Source organism: Phoca vitulina, unplaced genomic scaffold, assembly GCF_004348235.1.
Source record: "Phoca vitulina isolate PV1807 unplaced genomic scaffold, GSC_HSeal_1.0 scaffold45, whole genome shotgun sequence".
Lineage (NCBI taxonomy): Eukaryota > Metazoa > Chordata > Mammalia > Carnivora > Phocidae > Phoca > Phoca vitulina.
This window is the reverse complement of record NW_022589748.1, coordinates 3675406-3695303: the sequence shown is the minus strand read 5'-3', so window position 1 is coordinate 3695303 and position 19898 is coordinate 3675406. Positions and strand designations below refer to the sequence as shown.

General features: G+C 50.9%; 1 protein-coding gene across 2 annotated transcripts in view; it reads right to left on the bottom strand.

Annotated features, from left to right (window-relative positions):
- Positions 1-16446: 16446 nt before the first annotated feature.
- Positions 16447-19898, bottom strand: part of GTF2IRD1 (GTF2I repeat domain containing 1) — a 104665-nt gene continuing 101213 nt past the window's right edge. The window contains exons 27-29 of one of the 2 annotated variants that reach the window (XM_032430842.1): positions 18563-19092; positions 17458-17572; positions 16447-16522 (exon numbers count right to left, since the gene is read on the bottom strand). In XM_032430842.1, coding sequence (XP_032286733.1) covers positions 19024-19092 — 69 coding nt within the window. In that variant the 3' untranslated portion in view covers positions 16447-16522; positions 17458-17572; positions 18563-19023. Of the gene's footprint in view, positions 16523-17457; positions 17573-18562; positions 19093-19898 lie in introns of those variants that run through there. The other variant, XM_032430843.1, reaches the window with a different exon arrangement.

Genomic DNA, 19898 nt, shown 5'->3' with positions numbered 1-19898 from the left:
TGACCTCCCACTGCTCCAGTCTTCATGTAATTGCCCTCACACAGTTCTGTCTCTCTCACCAGACTGGCTTCAGCAGAGAAGGACGGCCCAATTCATCCCAGAAATCCCCTGTGCTTACAAGGGGTGTCAAGCGGGGCGCCTGGGTGGCTAAGTCAGTTAAGCGTCTGCCTTTGGCTCAGGTCATGATCCCAGGGTCCTGGGATTGAGCTCCACATCGGGCTCCCTGCTCAGCGGGGAGCCTGCTTCTCCCTGCCTGCCACTCCCCCTGCTTGTGCTTGCTCTCTCCCTCTCTCTCTGTGTCAAATAAATAAATAAAATCTTAAAAAAAAAAGGGGGGTCAAGCATTGCTCAGTTGTGGGTTGGTGAATGCAAGCAAACATGAATGAGACACACTAATAGTGTCACAATAAAGGTCTCAGAAGGGCGCCTTGCTGACCCATTCGGTAGAGCATGCAAGTCTTAATCTCGGGGTTGTAGGTTCAAGCCCCATGTTGAGTGTAGAGATTGCTTAAAAATAAAATCTTAAAAAAATAAACAAAGATCTCAGCAGGGTGCCTGGGTGGCTCAGTAGGTTGGGCATCTGCCTTCAGTTCAGGTCGCGATCTCAAGAGACCTGGGATTGAGCCCCGCTTCGGGCTCCCTGCTCAGCAGAGAGTCTGCTTCTCCCTCTACCTCTGCCCTTCCCCTCGCTTGTGCTCTTTCTCTCAAATAAATCAATAATCTTTAAATATATGTATATATATTTCAATCCAAAAATGAAATTAAGGAAGCAATTCTACTTATAATAGCAACAAAAAGAATAAAATTTTTAAGAATAAATTTTTTTAAAGTGTAAGATTGGTACACTAAAAACTATAAAACATCATTAAAGAAATTAAGGAAGACTTCAATAAAGGCATCCCATGTTCATGGATTGGAAGATTTAATATTGTTAAGATGGCAATCCTCCCAAATTGATTCCTAGATTCAAAATGATCTCTATCAAAATCCTAATTAGTTGTGGTTTTTTTATCACCAGAAATTGAAAAGCTGATCCTAGGATTCATATGGAAATATAAGGGATCCAGGATAGCTAAAACAATCTTGAAAAAGGAGCACAAAGTTGGAGAACTCACTACCTCCTGATTGCAAAATTACTGCAAAGTTATAGTAATCAATGGAGTGCAGTACTGGTGTGAGGATAGACATAGAGATCAGTGGAATAGAACTGAGAGCCCAGGAGAGCCTGGCAGGCTCAGTCAGTAGAGGATGTGACTCTTGATCTCAGGGTTGTGAGTTCAAGCCCCACATTGGGTGAGGTGCCTATTTAAAATTAATTAATTAATTTTTTTAAAAAAGAACTGAGAAGCCAGATATAAACTCTCACTTTTATGATCAGTTGATTTTTCAACAAGGGTGCTAAGACCATTCAGTGGGAAACAAATGATCTTTTCAGCAAACGCCCTTTTACAAGAGATCCCAGAGAGCTCCCTCCTGGCTTCCATTACGTGAGACTAACAACAAGAAACTGGCCTTAATGAGGAAGCAGTCTCTCACCAGACACTGAACCTGCCACTGCCTTGATTTTGGACTTCCCAGCCTCCAGAACTGTGAAAAATAAATTTCTGTTGTTTATGTGCTACCTAGTCAACGGTATTTTTGCTTTTTTCTTATAGCAGCCTGAATGAACTAAGACAATATTTATAGTAGCTAAAAAATGGAAACAACCCAAATGCCCATTAACTGATAAATACATTTTCTAAAAGATTTTATTTATTTATTTATTTATTTGAGAGAGAGCATGAGTGGGGGGGGAAGGGAGGGACAAAGGGAGAGGGAGAAGCAGACTCCCCACTGAGCAGGGACCTGACATGGGGCTCGATCCCAGGACCCTGAGATCATGACCTAAGCCAAAGGCAGACACTTAACCTACTGAGCCACCCAGGCACCCTGAGATGCAACTCTTGATCTTGGGGTTGTAAGTTCAAGCCCCGTGTTGGGTGTAGGGATTACTTAAAAATAGAATCTTAAAAAAAATAGAACCTTTAAAAAAAAAAGAATATGTTCATAATATGACATTCTGTTGAAATAATAAGGATACCAAATTGTATCCTATCAACTATTTAAGTATATTTGTATAGGAGACATGGTTGATAGCCATCCATCCTCCTTTTCCTCTTCTTCCAACCTAAATGACCATGTGACTCAGGGGAAGCTGCCGCAGCTCTGAAGGTGATTTCTCTAAGTCAATAGCCACCTCTTAACTAGGTCTACACTGGTCAGTTAGCCTATAGCATTCCCAACGATGGCATCTGGTTCGGGAGTGGGGACGTGAAGCAAGTTGGCCCAATCAGACTGCAAGGAAGACTTTCGGCTCCTCCAATCATCTCCCTGCCCTAAGGGGTAAATGAGATGCTGCCCTTGCCATAGCAGGACGCTTGGGATGAAGTCAGTGTTTGGATGGCCTGGAGAAGTCACCTGGGTCCTTTAGAAAGTCATTGTTCTCTGGGTACCCGGGTGGTTCAGTCGGTTAAGCGTCTGCCTTGGCTCAGGTCATGATCCCAGGACCCTGGGACCCCACATCGGGCTCCCTGATCAGCTGGGAGCCTGCTTCTCCCTCTCCCACTCCCCCTGCTCGTGTTCCCTCTCTCGCTGTGTCTCTCTCTGTCAAATAAATAAATGAAATCTTTAAAAAAAAAGAAAGTCATTGTTCTCCACCAACCCTAATATCTGGCCATCTCTAGGTTTCCTGTTCCCTGGGGTCCTGAATAGCTTTCCTTCTATTTTAGCTTGTTTGAGTCAGGGTGGTTTTTGTTATCTGAGGAAAGCATCCTAACTAACACAATATGCATAGAAGAAAGAGTGGAAGGAAATGTATAAAAATGTAGCCTGCCATTATCTTTCAGTGGTGGGGTTATGAGGGTTTGAGATATCTTTTGTATATTTTTCTGTGTTTTCAAGTTTTTCTAAAATCAGCATGTATTACAGGGGCCCCTGGGTGGCTCAGTCATTAAGCATCTCCCTTCCGCTCAGGTCATGATCCCAGGGCCCTGGGATTGAGCCCCGCATCGGGCTCCCCACTCAGCGGAGAGCTTGCTTCTCCCTCTCCCGCTCCCCCTGCTTGTGTTCCCTCTCTCGCTGTGTCTCTCTCTCTCAAATAAATAAATAAAATCTTTAAAAATAAAAAAATAAAATCAGCATGTATTACACTTTCTCTTTTTTGTATTACACTTTCAATCAGATAAGTACATTATATTTTTATTTTTTATTTTTTTTAAAGATTTTATTTATTTATTTGACAGAGAGCGAGAGAGCCCAAGCAGGGGGAATGGCAGAGGGAGAGGAAGAAGCAGACCCCCCTCTGAGCAGGGAGTCCGATGCAGGGCTCGATCCCAGCACCCTGGGATCATGACCTGAGCCGAAGGCAGACGCTTAACCGACTGAGCCACCCAGGCGCCCAGTACATTATATTTTTAAAAAGAAAAAGGCAGGGCACCTGGGTGGCTCAGTCGGCTAAGCGTCTGCCTTCGGCTGAGGTCGTGATCCCAAGGTCCCGGGATCGAGCCCCGCGCTGAGCAGGGAACCTGCTGCTTCCTCTCCCTCTGCCTCCCCCAACCCGCTTGTGGGCACACGTGCGCGTTCTCTCTCTCTCCCCAAAGAAAAAAGGCAACATAAAAGAATATGTGTTCACATATCTATAGCCAGCCACTGGGGGAACATAGCCCCCAACGTTCCCTGCCTCCTTGTATTCACACACTTGTGTGGTCCTTCTGTGTATGTACTAGGGTTGTTCTGTGTGATCAGTAGCATAAGGCAGAAGCAATGACATTAGGTTCTAAAAAAGACTGGCTTCTGTCTTACCCAAGACCTTGCTTACCTTGCTCACTTTCTCTCTCTCTCTCTTTTAAAGCTTTATTTATTTATTTGAGACAGAGAGAGAGAGAGAGAGAGAGCACGGGGGAAGGGCAGAGGGAGAGGGAGAGAAGCAGGGGAGCCTGACTCAGGGCTCCATCGCATGACCCTGAGATCATGACCTGGGCTGAAATTGAGAGTCAGACGCTTACTGATTGAGCCACCCAGGTGCCCCTCATTTTCTTTCTTAAATCACTCTCTTATGGGGGGAAGCATGCTGCCGCGTTGTAAGTAGCCCCTTGGCGAGGTGCAGGTGCTGGGAGGGTGAAGCCTCTGGCCAACAGCCACGCGAGTGAGCTTGGAAGCAGAGTCTCCTGTCCCCATCCAGCAGATGACGGCTGTCCAACCACGGCTTGAGTACCATCTCCTGGGACACTCTGATCCAGAGCCATCCCTCCAGCTGCTCCTGGATTCTTGACCCTCAGAACCAATATTAGACAGTAAGTTTATTTATTTATTTTGGTTTAGTTTATTTTTTAAAAAATAACCTCTATGCCCAACATAGGGCTCAAACTCACGACCCTGAGATCAAGAGCTGTATGCTCTACCGACTGAGGCAGCCAGGTGCCCCAGCCCCAGTGAATTTATTATTTTAAGCTATTAACTTTTGGGGTCATGGTTCCATGGTGATCGAGAGCAACGGACATACCACTCTTTCGCTCAGTAAGCCACTTTGGGGGAAATCTGAACTTCAGAAACAGAAGCACCAGCACCAAAGGATGTATCTACAAGGGTGTTTATCGCCCCTGCCTTTGCTTTAGGAAAATATTGGGTATAACTAGAAAGGAGGGCGATACCATTCTGTGGGACTGTTGTACCATTTTGGGTAGGTCCGTGAGGTCAACCTGGACATGAATCCGGAAAGATTCATGACCCATCGAGTGGGGAGCAAAACGGTTGCAGAGTCCCACGGACGGTATCTGTGGGAGGAGCTGCTGGATGTGGCTCCCCAACATCTCTCCTCCCCTTCCTCCTTATTCACAGGCCGTGTTCCCAGCTTCGAAACTAAATCTCGATTTCTTCGCTTCCCTTGCAGCTGGGCACAACCACAGGACGTACTTCTGGCTAATGAGATAGAAGCAGAATCCCCAGGAAAGAAAATGACTGGTTTTCTAGTAACATGTATACATTTTTTTAAAAACAGTTTTTAAAATTTTATTTGAGAGAGAGAGAGAGCAAGTGGGGGGGAGGGGTAGAGGGAGAGGATCCCAAGCAGACGCCCCGCTGAGCATGGAACATGATGCGGGGTTTGATCTCACCACCTTGAGATCATGACCTGAGCCAAAACCAAGAGTGGGACACTTAGCCGACTGAGCCACCCAAGTGCCCCACATGTATGCGCTTTTAATCAGAGTCAGCTGTTATGTGTCTGTACCCTGTTGCCTTCTCTCTCCTTCCTGGTGGAGCACAGACTTGGTGTGTAGAGGGCAGAGCCATCTGGTGACTGTGGGGACCAAAGCCACACTGTCAGGATGGGGAAGCATGGAGACATGGCCATGTGCCTTTGCGGCTGCAACACCCTTCACCGTGTGACCCCATGCTTGTTGTCCCCCAAGAAAAAGGATATATATATATGTGTGTGTGTGTGTGTGTGTATTTATTTAAAGATTTTATTTATTTATTTGAGAGAGGGAGTGAGAACGAGCACAGGGAGGGGTAGAGGGGGAGGGAGAAGCAGATGCCCCGCTGAGCAGGGAGCCCGATGCAGGACTCGATCCCAGGACTCTGAGATCATGACTTGAGCCGAAGGCAGACGCTTAACCGACTGAGCCACCCGGGCGCCCCAATCCGTTCTCATTTAAAAGAAGAAAGAGAGAAAAGTCAGGGGTTGTGTATGTGTGTGGGTACTTGTGTGAGCCTAATGACGTTGAAGGATGTGTATCTGACTGTTAACATTGGCAGCGAACCCCAAGGGGTAAGACTGGAGGCAAAGAAGAGGTTACGAAGCTTTTATTTTTTACTCCGTTTACGTCGTTGTAGCCAACATTTGTTAATTTTGTGACACACTATAATAATGATGTCCACAAACCTTATAAAAAGAGAGGAAGAATCAAATACACTAATATATATATATAGGAAAGGAAGAAAGGAAAAGGGTACAATGGCAGAACATTCTGGAATCACTGGTTATCGCTCGGCCGGCTCCAGCTCAGGGCCAGCTGGTCCTCAGTGACCGGGGCAGGTACCGTGCCGAGTGCAGGGAGCCGGGAGTGGACAGGCTGAGGAAATGGAGCGGATCAGTAGGGCTCTGCTGTTCGAGCCAACACGACCAGCTCCAGATTTGTCCCACGGGCCTTGGTGTGGAGGCCCAGCCATTCGGGAGACCACTGGGACCCCATCGGGGCACGGGAGGCCCAGAGGGGCAGGTGCAGCCTGGTCAGGAAGGGAAGTTGCCAGAGGAAGCTGGACTCTGGGATCCGGGGCCTGGGGGTGCAAGGCGGGGGTGGGGGGCGCCCTGCCCTGTGACTGGGCATGGCTGTGGCCCACGGCGCTCATCCCGGGCTCCCCGGACATGGGTCCTTGCTTTCAGGGGCAGGCCTCCACTCCTTTCCCTGCTGGGCTTGTGGCTGGATCCCACCTTATAGGCTCTGAGCAGGGTCTAGACCAAGTCACAGTGTTGTGCTGCTGACTGTGGGCATGACATATGTCTTCTTAGTCGGTGGCTCTTTGCTTCCTGGAGCCTTCATGGCCCCCACTCTGTGCTGGGCCCCTGTGCAGCCCAGGGGCTGGGGGCGACAGGGCTATGGTCTTGGACCCGCCTCCCCTCTCCCCCACCCCCGCAACCGCCTCCCCGCAGGATTTCCTCTCTTGTGGCAGCCAGGGGTTTCCTGTTCTCTCTGGCTGTCTGGGCAGCTTCCTCATTTCCCCTTGCAACACCGTGCGGCAGGTGTCTGGACGGCTCCTGCTTGCCGAACCTCCGGCAGCCAGGGACAAGCAGAGAGCCTCTGGGATCAAACAAAGGTGTGCCATGGAAGGGCCGGCAGCTCAGCTGGGCCGGGCCCGGCCGGTTCTGGAGGAGCCCCAGGAGGGAGGCTGCCATTTTCCGGAACTGGGTTATGACCCACATATCACACAGAACATATTTACGCTCAAGAATTCTTGGTCGCTTATCGAACATTTCCATTTAACCGAACATCCTGTATTTTTATTTGCTAAATCTGGCAACCCGATCCTAAGACGGCTCAGCTTTCAAAGTTCTAATCCGATTTTCCAGAAAGGGAAGCGAGGGAGGAGAGGAGAGTGGAGAAAAGAAGAAACTCCCCATGGAAAGGGCCTGTGTGTGACTCACCAGCTGAGAAGGCAGGGCTAGGGGGGTACCCCGTGCCAATCCTGGCTCAGCCACCGACTTCCTGCGGGTCACCCTGGGCCATGGCTGGGCCTCTCTGGGCTCCCAGGCTGGTGTCTGTGGCCTCCAGCCCCCATACGTTCATCACAGTTGGCCCAAGCACACCCTCCGTGGGCCAGACCTGGGTCTGGGAGAGGAGCCGGACTCCTGGGCCCTTGAGCAGCTGGCTGGAAGGTGGCACGTGGAGGATATATATGTGAAAATGGAGCCCCATGATCCAGGAAGAGAGAATTTCCACTTCCCTCCTTCAAAGGGAGAGCTACTCAGTCCCCACTCGGCGCTGCACATGCCTTCTTCCTCTTCCTGGCACCAGTGGCCGCTGGGGGATCTGTGGGGGCTGCAGTGGTGGCCTCGGCTGTCGTGGCACTTCTCATAGACCCAGCAGGGGTCCTGCCATCCTCAACGGGAAGCCCTCCACAAAGCCACGCTGTCTCTGGCAGCCCCCAGAATGCTGGGGGTGAGCTTCACGAGCCGTGAAATGTTCTGGGGGACTTCCTTCCCCGGGACCAGCGGGTTGGGTTGGATCAAGGCAAGCTTGGGTCTCTCAGATGCCCACCTGCGTGCCGAGGGGCTTCAGATCACCCGGTGGGCTCAGGATGAGACAAGGAGGGAGTCTTCGAATGGCCAACCTAGGATGGTAGGCTTCATACTACCGCTTTTTACCAGCATGTGTGCGTGGTGGGAAAAAGGGAAGGAGGGAATTTTATTTTGATGACCGGGGGCTAATCTAGAAGGCACCATTCTCCTCCACACAGCAGCCACGGTGCTTTAAAATATAATTTTGGGGGGCGCCTGGGTGGCTCAGTCGTTAAGTGTCTGCCTTCTGCTCAGGTCATGATCCCAGGGTCCTGGGATCGAGCCCCACATTGGGCTCCCTGCTCAGCGGGGAGCCTGCTTCTCCCTCTCCCACTCCCCCTGATTGTGTTCCCTCTCTCGCTGTCTCTCTCTGTCAAATAAATAAAATCTTTAAAAAAAATAAAAATAAAAATAAAAATAGAATAAACATGGAGCACTTAGGCTATGTTTTAAAAAAAAATATATATATATATATATAATTTTGGGGGGGCACCTGGGTGGCTCAGTCAGTTAAGTGACCAACTCTTGGTTTTGGCTCAGGTCATGTTCTCCACGGGTCCTGGGATCCAGCCCCGCATTGGGCTCCACGCTCAGCCGGGGAGTCTGTCTGTGGGTTCTCCCTCTCCCTCTGCCACTCCCCCGGCTCTCTCTCTCTCAAATAAATAAATAAATACATCTTAAAAAAAAAAGAATTTTTTTATTGTGGTAAAAATATAATAACGTGGAGGTGCCTGGGTGGCTCAGTTGGTTAAGCGTCTGCCCTCAGCTCAGGTCATGATCCCAGGGTCCTGGGATCGAGCCCTACATCGGGCTCCCTGCTCATTGGGGAGTCTGCTTCTGCCTATGCTCTCTGTCTGTCTGTCTGTCTTAAATAAATAAATAAATAAATAAAATCTTTAAAAAGATATAGCATAACATTTACCATTTCGGTGCACAACTCAGTGGCATTAAGTACATTCCTGATGTTGTGTAACCATCACCACTATTTCTAGAACTTTTTCATCATCCCAAGCAGAAACTCTGTCCCCATTAAACAGTAATTCTCCCCTCTTCCTCCTCCCCTCCCAGCCCCTGGTAACCTCTAATCTGTTTACTGTCTCTGTGAATTTGCCTGTTCTCAATACCTCATCCAAGTGGAACCATACCCTATCTGTCCTTTTCTGTCTGACGGCTTTCACATAGCATGTTTTCAAAGAGCTCCCGTGTTGTAGCAGGTGTCATTCCCGCTTACGGCCGAATCATATTCCATTGTGTGGCTAGACTGTATTGGGCTTATCGATTCATCCGTGGGTGGACACTTGGGTTGCTTCTGCCTTCTGGCTACTGTGAATGATACCACAAATGAACGTGGGTGTACCGATATCTGTTGTTTGAGTCCCTGCTTCCAATTCTTTAGGGTATATACCTAGAGCAGAATTGCTGGGTGACAAGGGACCACTCTGCTATTCTCCACTAAAATTATACTTCTGGTCTATGCTTCCGGGTCACCAGATAATGTGGGGTTTTTCCAAAACTAGGCATAGGCATGAGTGATTAAACCATTGACGTTGGTGATTAATTCAATCTCTAGCCCCATCTCTTCCGCGGGAGTCAGGACAGGGCCATCTTTAGGGGCTTTCCAAAAGCCACTTCATTATCATAAATTTGGGTGTGGTTGAAGGTTGTTACGAATAACAAAAGACACCTTTGTTGCTCTTATCAGAAAGTTCCAAGGATTTTAGGTGCTGGTATCAGGAATGCAGGTGAAAACCGAAATACATATTTTTTATTAGATGACAGTATCACATCGGGTCATATGACAATTCTGTGTTTAGCTTTTTGAGAGGTTGTTTCCCGCAGGAGTTGCACCATCATTTTACATTCCCACCAGCAATGCATGAAGGTTCCAGTTTCCCCACATGCTCGCCAACACTTGTTGTCCTGTTTTATTTTATTTTATTTTATTTTATTTTATTTTATTTTATTCTGTTTTATTTTTTTTATAACAGCCATCCTAGCGTTACCCGTAACTGGGCTTGCCTCTTGGTGGGTGTCGAAAGACAACCGAGCCAAAGAATAGGAAAAGCAAGTGTTTTGCCTGCAACAAGTGAAGGACACTGGACCCATTTCCCAAAGTGGCGTCTCCTGGAGCCACAGAACTGGAAGTTTTAAGCTGGGCATGCATACAGATTCACAAAGGGGCTTGCGCAACGGGGAATTCAGCAAGGAATTGGGGCAAAAGTCATCTTAAGGTGATCTGTCTGTCCAGGTCAAGGCATGAGGGCCAGCAAGGGTCGGCATCGCCAATTCTGCGCCTCCATTTGAGTTTTAATCTGGTAGAGATAAGTCAAGAATGTGTGTCAGGTCAATCTTTACTTTTGAATCAGCACTGGGAGCTTTACCACTGATTTATTGTCCCTGATATGATTAGGCTATCTCCTGGTCTGACAGTGGCAGTTTGTTCTTACATTCTTTTGTTCCCTTAAGAAATCATTATCTACCGGGGCCTATTCTGCAATTTGCAAGATATCCCTGGAAGTTCTGCAAGCAATATGCTTTGGGCAAATAGTGCTGGTCAGGCATAGATCGTAAAGTGGCGGGGGTTAGGGGTTGTGGGCCCTAAAATGACGTATCTTATGTCAAGAAAGCCATGCCTATGGGTGCCTGGGTGGCTCAGTTGGTTAAGCACCTGCCTTCAGCTTAGGTCATGATCTCAGGGTCCTGGGGTCGAGCCCCGCATAGGGCTCCCTGCTCAGCAGGGAATCTGCTTCTCCCTCTCCCTCTCCTTCTGCCTCTCACCCCTGCTCGTGCTTGCTCTCTCTCTCTACTCTCAAATAAATAAATAAAATCTTAAAAAAAAAAAAAAAGCCATGCCTCATCTTTCTTTTTTCCGGGGACCCCTAACTCTTTCTGCTCACACTAGTGGGTGTGAAGTGGTAACTCGAGTGGTTTTGGTTTCTATTCCCCTAATGACTAATGATGTTGAATATCTCTTGTGCTTATTGGCCATTTGCATATCTTCTTTGGAGAAATGTCCACTTCAGCCCTTTGCCCATTATTTTTAACTGGGTTGTGTGTTTTCTGTTGTGTTCTGGAGAGTTGTAGGAATGCTTTATATTCTCACAGCAACCAGAGTGATTGATTGATGGATTGGTTTAAAGATTTTGTTTATTTATTTGTCAGAGAGAGAGGGAACACAAGCAGGGGGAGCGGCAGGCAGAGGGAGAAGCAGGTTCCCTGCTGAGCAGGAATCCTGACACAAGACTCGATTCCAGGACCCTGGGATCATGACCCGAGTCGAAGGCAGACGCCTAACTGACTGAGCCACCCAGGCGCCCCTATGAATGCTTGTTTAATGACCAGATGAGCCAATGAACTGTCTCTCCAAAGGGCTCATGGCCTTTTGGGAAGACACGGTCGTCACTTCGATCTCCTGCCCTTGACAGCCAACACAAGAGGCCATGTCTCCCAGATCTACTGAAGACACAGCAGCTAACTCCCCTAAGCTCTGCAGTCCCTTCCCTGTTTCCAGATTTTCTTCAAACTCTTCTCTTCCTTTGGACCCAGGGAACCACAGTGCTGAGGCCCTGAGGCTGCCCTGAGGATGCCCTGAGGATGCCCAAGGTCCTGGAGCAGAGGAAGCCCCTCACCTAATGGGTGTTGTGAGTGTGTGAGCTCACCCAGAGCACTAGGAGTATCTCTTTCTCTTTAAAAAAAAAAAAAATCTTTTACTAAGTAAACTCTATGCCCACTTGGGGCTCGAACTCATGACCCTATGATCAAGAGTCACATGATCTCCCGGCTGAGCCAGCCAGGGGCCCCTAGGAGCATCTCTTTTGATAAGAGGTGGGGCAGTAGCAAAAGAGAGAGAGAGAAGGAAAGAACCAGAAGCAAAAGAGATAGAAGCAGACTGCGGCCGCAGGGCGGGCCAACTACAGGACTGCACAGGAGGGCAGAGCAGGGAAAGCTCATTGGGAAGGACATCAGAGACCAAAAAAAAAAAAAAAAAAAAAAAAGACTTCAACAACCTCCTGAGTGGGAGAAAATATTTGCAAATCATATATCTGATAAGGGATTAGTATCCAAAATATCTAAAGAACTCATACAGCTCAATAGCAAAAAATCCAATTAAAAAAAATGGGCAGAGTGGGGCGCCTGGGCGGCTCAGTCGTTAAGCGTCTGCCTTCGGCTCAGGTCATGATCCTGGGGTCCTGGGATCGAGCCCCACATCGGGCTCCCTGCTCAGTGGGAAGCCTGCTTCTCCCTCTCCCACTCCCTGTACTTGTGTTACCTCTCTCGCTTTGTCTCTGTCAAATAAATAAATAAAATCTTAAAAAAAAAAAGTGAGGGGCGCCTGGGTGGCTCAGTTGTTAAGCGTCTGCCTTCGGCTCGGGTCCTGGATCCCAGGGTCCTGGGATCAAGCCCCACGTCTGGCTCCTGGCTCGGCGGGGAGCCTGCTTCTCCCTCTCCCTCTGCCTCTCCCCCTGCTCATGCTCTCGCTCTCTCTGTATCTCGAATGAATAAATAAAATCTTTAAAAAAAAAAAAAATGGGCAGAGGATCCGAACAGACTTCATAGCATTACGTGTGCAAGGCTACAGAGAACAAAAGAATATTCTTCTTGCTGGGGGATATTTAGGAGATATTAGGAGCTCGTGTTTTAGGCCGTGTGTTCAGTATCTTTTTCAGGGGACGATGGCGCAGGGTGTTGAGAGCACCTGGGGTCTGAGAACACCTACTGGGTTGGGATGGCCTCCGGAGGACCTTTCCACTGGATCATAAGGCAGGACAGACCCTTGTCAGGCAAAGGAAAGGGGAAGGGTCCATGAGGCAGAAGGCCTGGGCAGAGGTGTGGGGTATGAGAGGCTCTAGAATGTTCTGAGGACAGTGAGGACATGGTTTGTTTGGAGCCCAAGGCACACTAGGAGATAAGAAGGTGTTGGGGGCTGGGCCTTGGATGCCGGGGGGAGGCCTGTGGCTTTCCTCCTGGGGCAGCAGAGGCCGGAAGAGGCGAGCATGAGCACGGACGGCGCATGCTCAGATCTGTGGCTGAGTTCGCTCCTCGATGCTGCATTTTCTTTTTCCAGAAGCCAATTTCTGAATATCTGCAAGCCAAGCACTACACTGCAATTGGGGATTGTGACACCTCCTCTAATTAAGAAGTTTTTAAGTGTGCTTGAGTGTGCGTCTGCATGCACGTATGTGTGAGAGTCTATCTGTGAGTGTGCATATGTGAGTACATGCGTGTTTGGGCCAGTGTGAGTGTGACCATGTGTTGTGTGTACGTGCACGTGCATGAGTGTGAATGTGTGTGTATGTGTGTGACCGTATATGCATGAGTGTGACTGTGTGATTGTGTGTTGTGAGTGTGTGTGCATGCGCGTGCATGAGTGTATGTGAGCATATGCGTGAGTGTGACTACGTATGCGGGTGGGTGTGATTGTGTTGTGAGTGTGCATGCGCGTGCATGAGTGTATGTTTGTGAGCATATGCGTGAGTGTGACTACATATGTGCGGGTGGGTGTGATTGTTGTGAGTGTGCATGTGTGTGTATCATGAGACCGTGTGTGTGTATGTGAGATTGTGTATGTGTGAGTGGCTGTGTATACGTGTGTGTGAGTGTGTCCCTCCAGTCCTGGCCTCCTGTTGATGTCCCTTTCCTGCAGTGTGTGCTCTGAGCAAGCCTGAACTAGCTGGTTCTCATTTCTTCCTTTTCAAATGAACCTGTGTTCTTTAAACAAGGGGAAAACCGGAAGAGAAGCTTCCCCCAGCCTGAAGGTGCCCACTGCTTTCCCATTCCCTCCAGGAAGGGAAATTGGGTACAGGATCCACCCTGGGGTGGACCGGTGGCTCGAATCTTCGCCTTTTTTTTTTTTTTTTTAAGCACTTTCCCCCCACCCCCCAAGTTTATTTATTTCTTTATTTAAGTAATCGCTACACCCACCATGGGGCTCGAACTCATGACCTGGAGGTCAAGAGTTGCAGGTTCCTCTGACTGAGCCAGCCAGGCGCCCCTTGAATCTTTGCTTTGAATCCTGGCTTGGTGCTTAGTTTTTCCCGGTTGTGTAACCCCGGATCTAGCCCTTGATCTTTCTGAACCTCAGCTTCTTCATCCGTGGAAGGAAGGAACGCTGTTTACTTGGCAGGGCTGTGAGGATTAACAGCATACAGAGAGTCTTGCCTAATGGCTGTGACATTGTAAACATTTGGTATATAGTAGCGTTTGGACCATAATCTGCAAAAGTGTGAGCAACGCAGAGTGCTTTTGGGGCCCCTCGGAGCCGCCTCCTCTGCCTCTCTGGCCCCTAACATTTCTCCTGAATCCTATCCCCTGCATCAGGTGGGCTGTTTCAGGGACATGGGTGTGAAATCTAGGGCTTCTGGAGTCCAAACACTTGACCAGAAATAAACAAAGCAAGCTTTAATGGTGAAGGAGCCGGCAGAGGCACCTGTCATGGTTCCCCCATAAGGGATTCTGGGGGTGGAGGCAAGGCCGGGGGGCAAGATGACTGGAGTCACGTGGAAGGACTGAGAGCTAAGGGATCATGCAGATTCTGCTCCCAGGAGGGGTGAGTGAGTGTGATTGATTCATGCATCCAGGCGGCTCCCAGTGAGCAGAACGCCCGTCCCGGCTCTGGGGTAAGTACTCGGGCACCACGGTGAGCCCGCTCCACACCATCTCTGCCATCATAAAGCTTAGAGCAGGGAAGACAGCCGGAAAATGACTGCCCAGAGAATAAATTAGGACACACGGCAGTAGTAACGTGATTCTACAAAAAGGAGATGAAATGTAAAAATTATGGGGTGGACGGGCGCCTGGGTGGCTCAGTTGGTTAAGCGACTGCCTTCGGCTCAGGTCATGATCCTGGAGTCCCGGGATCGAGTCCCACATCGGGCTCCCTGCTTGGCAGGGAGTCTGCTTCTCCCTCTGACCCTCCTCCCTCTCATGCTCTCTGTCTCTCATTCTCTCTCTCGCAAATAAATAAAATCTTAAAAAAAAAAAATTATGGGGTGGGGAGCATCTGCTTTAGACTGGGTGTTCTGGAAAGGCCTCTCTGAGGAGGGGACATTTCAGTGAAAGGTAAAATAGGAAAGAGGTACCACTGAGTTGGGAAGGAAGGGAGGTCGTTTTGAGGAAATGGAAGAAGGACCCCCAACCCCATATGCAGACAGCCCTGAGGTTGACCTCTGAGGGGCACGGGGAAGAGGCCAGATCATGCAGAGAGTCTTAGGGTCTTTGGGTCCTGTTTTAATCCACAACCCAGCTTCTTCCCACATCCCCACTTGGTATCCTCAGACATCACCCAGGACATTGCTGACAAGAGTGGTGCATCCTGAGAGCCGCCTGCCCTGAGACTCTCCAGCCTCCAGCCCTGCTCTTCCACTGACCTTGTGCCTCAGTTTCCCCACTGAAAAATCATTAATATTTTTCCAAAGACCATCCCCCTTTCATTGGGCCACTACATGAAGCATTAAGAAAAAAAAAAAAGGCTACTTTTCCTCTCCATCTTTTCTCCTCTTCTCTGACTGGGCTAGGTGGACGGGAGGAGACTCTGCATCATGGGGCTCAGTAAACAACTCTTAATAATTTTTTAAAATTTATTTTTATTTTGGGGGTGCCTGGGTGGTGCAGTGGGTTAAGGGCCTGACCTTTGGTTTCGGCTCCGGTCGTGATCTCAGGCTGGTGAGGTCAAGCCCCACAGCAGTCTCCATGCTCTGCGCAGAGTCTGCTTGAGATTCTCTCTCCCTCTCCTGCTGCCCCTCCCGGGCGTGCGCTCTCTGTCTCTTTTAAGATTTTATTTATTTGACGGAGAGAGACACAGCGAGAGAGGGAACACAAGCAGGGGGAGTGGGAGAGGGAGAAGCAGGCTTCCCGCGGAGCAGGGAGCCCGACGTGGAGCTCGATCCCGGGACCCTGGGATTATGACCTGAGCCCAAGGAAGACGCTTAACGACTGAGCCACCCAGGCGCCCCTAAATAAGTAAATCTTTAAAAAAAAAATTTTATGTAATCTCTATGCCCAACATGGGGCTTGAACTCACAACCCTGAGGTCAAGCGTCACATGCTCTAGGGACTGAGCCAGCCAGGTGCTCCATAAAGTTTTGACCCCTTAAAGGAGGACCCTGCCACCGGAGCTCAGGATCACCCTCTTCTTTATAGCAGAAGGGACGCACCTGGGTGGTGAGGGAGCATGGCTGCAGGGGAGCTGGTGCCTGAGAGCTGCCCCTCCCTTGCCTCCCCTCCCGCCTCACCCTAGCTTTGTCCCTGCGCTGATTATTGCTTTATTACTGTTTTCAGTCAGACATAATTCCGGCATTTTCTACAATCTTGATCTTTTCACTGATACCAGCTTTTTGTACAAAGATTTGTATATAAAATGATTATGTACTCACCAGAATACATTCCCCAGCAATTAGAATGTTTAAGATGCAGCTCCTAACACTCCTTCAGCACATTCCTCATTTATTACTTTTGAAAATGTTTTGTGGTTGTTTTTTTTGTTGTTGGTTTTTTTTTTTTTTTGGTGGATGTGTTTACAAATCCAGTAACAATCCTCATTTAGAGTTGCAAAACACGAAGCCATTTTGAACCCAGACAGATGGCAGCTAAATGAACTTTAATTAAAGAATGAGTGCTTTGAATCAAATCACTTTAAAAAGTACAGTACACTGAAATTCTGGAGAGGTTGCATAAACAGCATCTGGGCTCTTCTGCCGGAAGAAGGCCTGCCTGCGGGAAAGAGGAAGGCATCCCCAGCGGATCCGGGCTGGGCGGGCACCGCGGGCAAAGCGAAGGGGGGCGGGCGGCCCAGCGGCCCCCAAACGCGCCCTCTGCCCTCGGCCCGGACACACCGTCCAGAGCGCAGAGCTCCCGAGACGGGGTGGAACGGACACAGGACACCTCTGGGTTCAAGGGCTTTGCCTTGGGGTGGTGGGGGGGAGTGTCCCCCTTCTGCTTTCGTGCAATGGGGTGGGGCCCCAAGGCGCGAGGCTTTGCTGCACCACCGGCCTCATTGCACGCGTCGGCACAGCGCGAGCGCAGGCAGACAGACAGACAGACGGCGGAGGCTCGCGGGCCCCAGCGCCCGGCTTCCCGGGCCCTCCCCGGGCGCCCCGCCTCCCGCGCAGACGCCCGCGGGGCAGGAGCCACTTCCGGCCGCGGCCGCGGGTCTGGGCGGGGGCGGTGGCTCGTCTCTGGGCAATCGAGAGGCGCCAGCCGGCCCCGGAGCGGGCTGCGGGGGGCTGCGGGGGGCCGGGCCCGGGGACGCGGTGGAGAAGGAAGGGGACGGGCGGTGGGGTGAGAGGCAGGGGAGGGGACGGAGGGGAAGAGCCCGGAGCGCCGGGCCGGAGACGTTTGCACTCAGTGCTGGGGGGCAGGAAAAGCACCCGAGGCGTCTAATCCGGGGGAGACACGGGATTAGATCAGGGGAGTTTGGCCTCCAGGAGCGGGGGCTGAAGGCCAGGTGGTAGCTGCCAGATCGTCTTCGATTTCAGAGTTTCTGCCTTAAGGGCGGTGATGAATGGCGGGGACGCCCCAGCTCCGATCCTGGAAAGGGGCAGGGGTCTGCAGGTGGGGTGGAGGGTCCTGGTGGGTCCCGGGGCCCCTGGGATGGGGAAGGGAGGTGGTGGCAGCAGAAAGGAGCAGTTGGGGCGCTGTGTGCCAGCCTTGTGGCTTCTGGCATCGTTCCAGGAGGAAGCGGAGTCCGGAAGGCTGGCCTGGGGCCTTCCCTCCCGGCTCTGGGCACCGGGCTGATCCCACCGGTTGGCAGAAGCTCCCGGCCTGTTTTGATCGTGTAATTAGCTGAGTCAGAAGCTCCCGGCCTGTTTTGATCGTGTAATTAGCTGAGTCAGGACTCAGAGCTCCTCCGAGTCCTGGGCCTGCTTCTGGCCCTTGGCTAGACCCTGTGGTCACCGTGACCCCTCCTTGCCCCAGCGCTCCTGTCCATTTGACTTCCAAGTCCTGTAGGCTGACCTCCTTGTTATTCTCCACCTGGCTGGGCCCCGGGCCAGCTCTTCTGGAACAATTACAGGAGCCTCCCTGTGGTCTTGCAGCTTCTCCTTCAGGAGGCGGGCCCTTCTATAATGCAGATCCGGTGGTGCCCCCCTCCCCCCCCAGGCCTTACACACTTCCACAAGGCGGGTGAAAAAAGGGATGCGGGCCAGCCCCAGGGTGCACGGCTCAGCCCTCAGCCCAAAGAACCCAGGCTGCATTTCTGCCCCACTCACCCCTTCAGCTGGGCTCTGCCCAGCCCGCTGAGCATCCTCACCAAGCGCTAATCTCACCTCCAGCCACTCCCTGTTCCTGGAACGCCCAAAGTCTCGGGCAGCCTCCCAGCCTTGGCACAAGTGACTCTCCTAGATCATGGTCCTGTCCTCCCCGTCCCGCTTTGCCCTGCCAACCCCAACTGTGCTCTTCAAGTCTCCGCTTCAGAGATGGTTCTAGATTCGGTGCTGCTTTGTGCTCCCAGGGCACCCTGCCTCCCCCGCCTCGGTGAACGGGGCCGCTGCCCACTGTCGGGCCCTCTTGACCTGTCCTTCTGCCTTCAGTCTTACCCCTTCCTTCATCTTCTCACCTGCCACCAAAGTGGCCTTGCTGAAACACAGCTGTGACCCATCACTCTGCTCAGATGCCCTTGAGCTCTATCAAAAATCCGCCCCACCCCTCCGGGCCCAATCCAGAGCCCCTCGGCCAGGGTGCCTTCTCTCCAGCCACGGAGAGTCCAGGCTTGATGATCATACTTAACGCTTGAGACGTCCCCTGCTAATTCACCAAGACAGCCCCCTTCCACCCTGTGCGCTCCCTGAGGCCAGGTGGTCAGTCTGCCACCTGGCCTTCCGTGCCACCTCATCGGGAGGCCACGCGGCCCCAGCGGCAGAGAAATGAGAGAAGTCTGTCCCCAGACAGCAGGGCCCAGCGGTCAGGGACATGGCCTCTGCTCTGGCAAGAAAGGGGGACCTTGGCAGGCCGTCTGAGCCGGGTTTCCTGACCTCATCCCAGTGACAGTTGTAGTTGTAATTCCAAACGAGAATACGCAGAAGTTATGAGCAAGGGCCAGGCTTTTTTTTTTTTTTTTTTTTTTTACTTATTTAAAAAGGCCTTGGTGGCAGGAATATAGTGTAAAAATCATTGGAAAAACTAAAAGGCATCGATACATATCCGAATATACACTTTGTACATAAATTACATTTCCTTTAGTCTTTCTGAGTGAGGTCCTGATTCAGCACTGAGGTCTAGTAATTCAGAGGTCCCGGGAGCTGCACGTTCAGGCCGGCATAGTCCACCATGTACATTGGCCATTGCTAGAGAGAGGGGGACAAACGGTCTGGGTTAGGACTCCGGGTGACACGGAAAGACCGCCAGACCACTTAGCAATGCTTTCTGAAGGGCCTTCTCAGATGCGATTCATTTTGAGGCACTGAAGGTCCAGAGAGGGGAACATGACCTGTCCAAGGTCACGCAGTTCACTGATGGCCATGGAGCCTGGGCTCAGGCCTTCTGACCTGTTCCCACCTGTGTCCCAGGGGCTATTCATGTGGACCAGACAAAATTGAGGAGTGGCTCAGAACAGGTGGTCATCCCCACACACTCAGCCCCCTCCGTCCTTATGCCCCAGAGAGTCTGTCCCCCTCCCTCCAGGCCGCCTCTGCCTGGCCCACAAGGCCTTCCACACTTCCGCAAGGCTCTTGGATGCGGGAAGAGCTAGGGACCCCGTGTACGCACTCCTAGGTGGGGAGAAAGGTACGGCCGAACTTTGGGTTTTTTTTCCAGGAAGCGGTTAAAGGGGGGGCACGGTCAAACGATAAATCCCCAAATCATTTTCAAAGGTGCTCCAATATTCTCCCCACAGGACTCAGGATTTCAAAGCTAGTATTTTGAAGTCAGAAAGAACTGTCATGCGTGTGTGCCCCTCATGGGGTTTTCCTCTTGGATGGGAGAGAACCCAGGCCAACCACACGGCGGGACAGGAGGCTGCAGGTGGGTCCTCCATCCACGGCTGACCGCAGTGAGGCCACCACCAACTAGCCGCTGACCCCTATTTCCCTCCTCCACACCCTGTGGGTAACACCTACACCTCACAGGGCTGTGGTGGGGCCCGGAGCTCGTG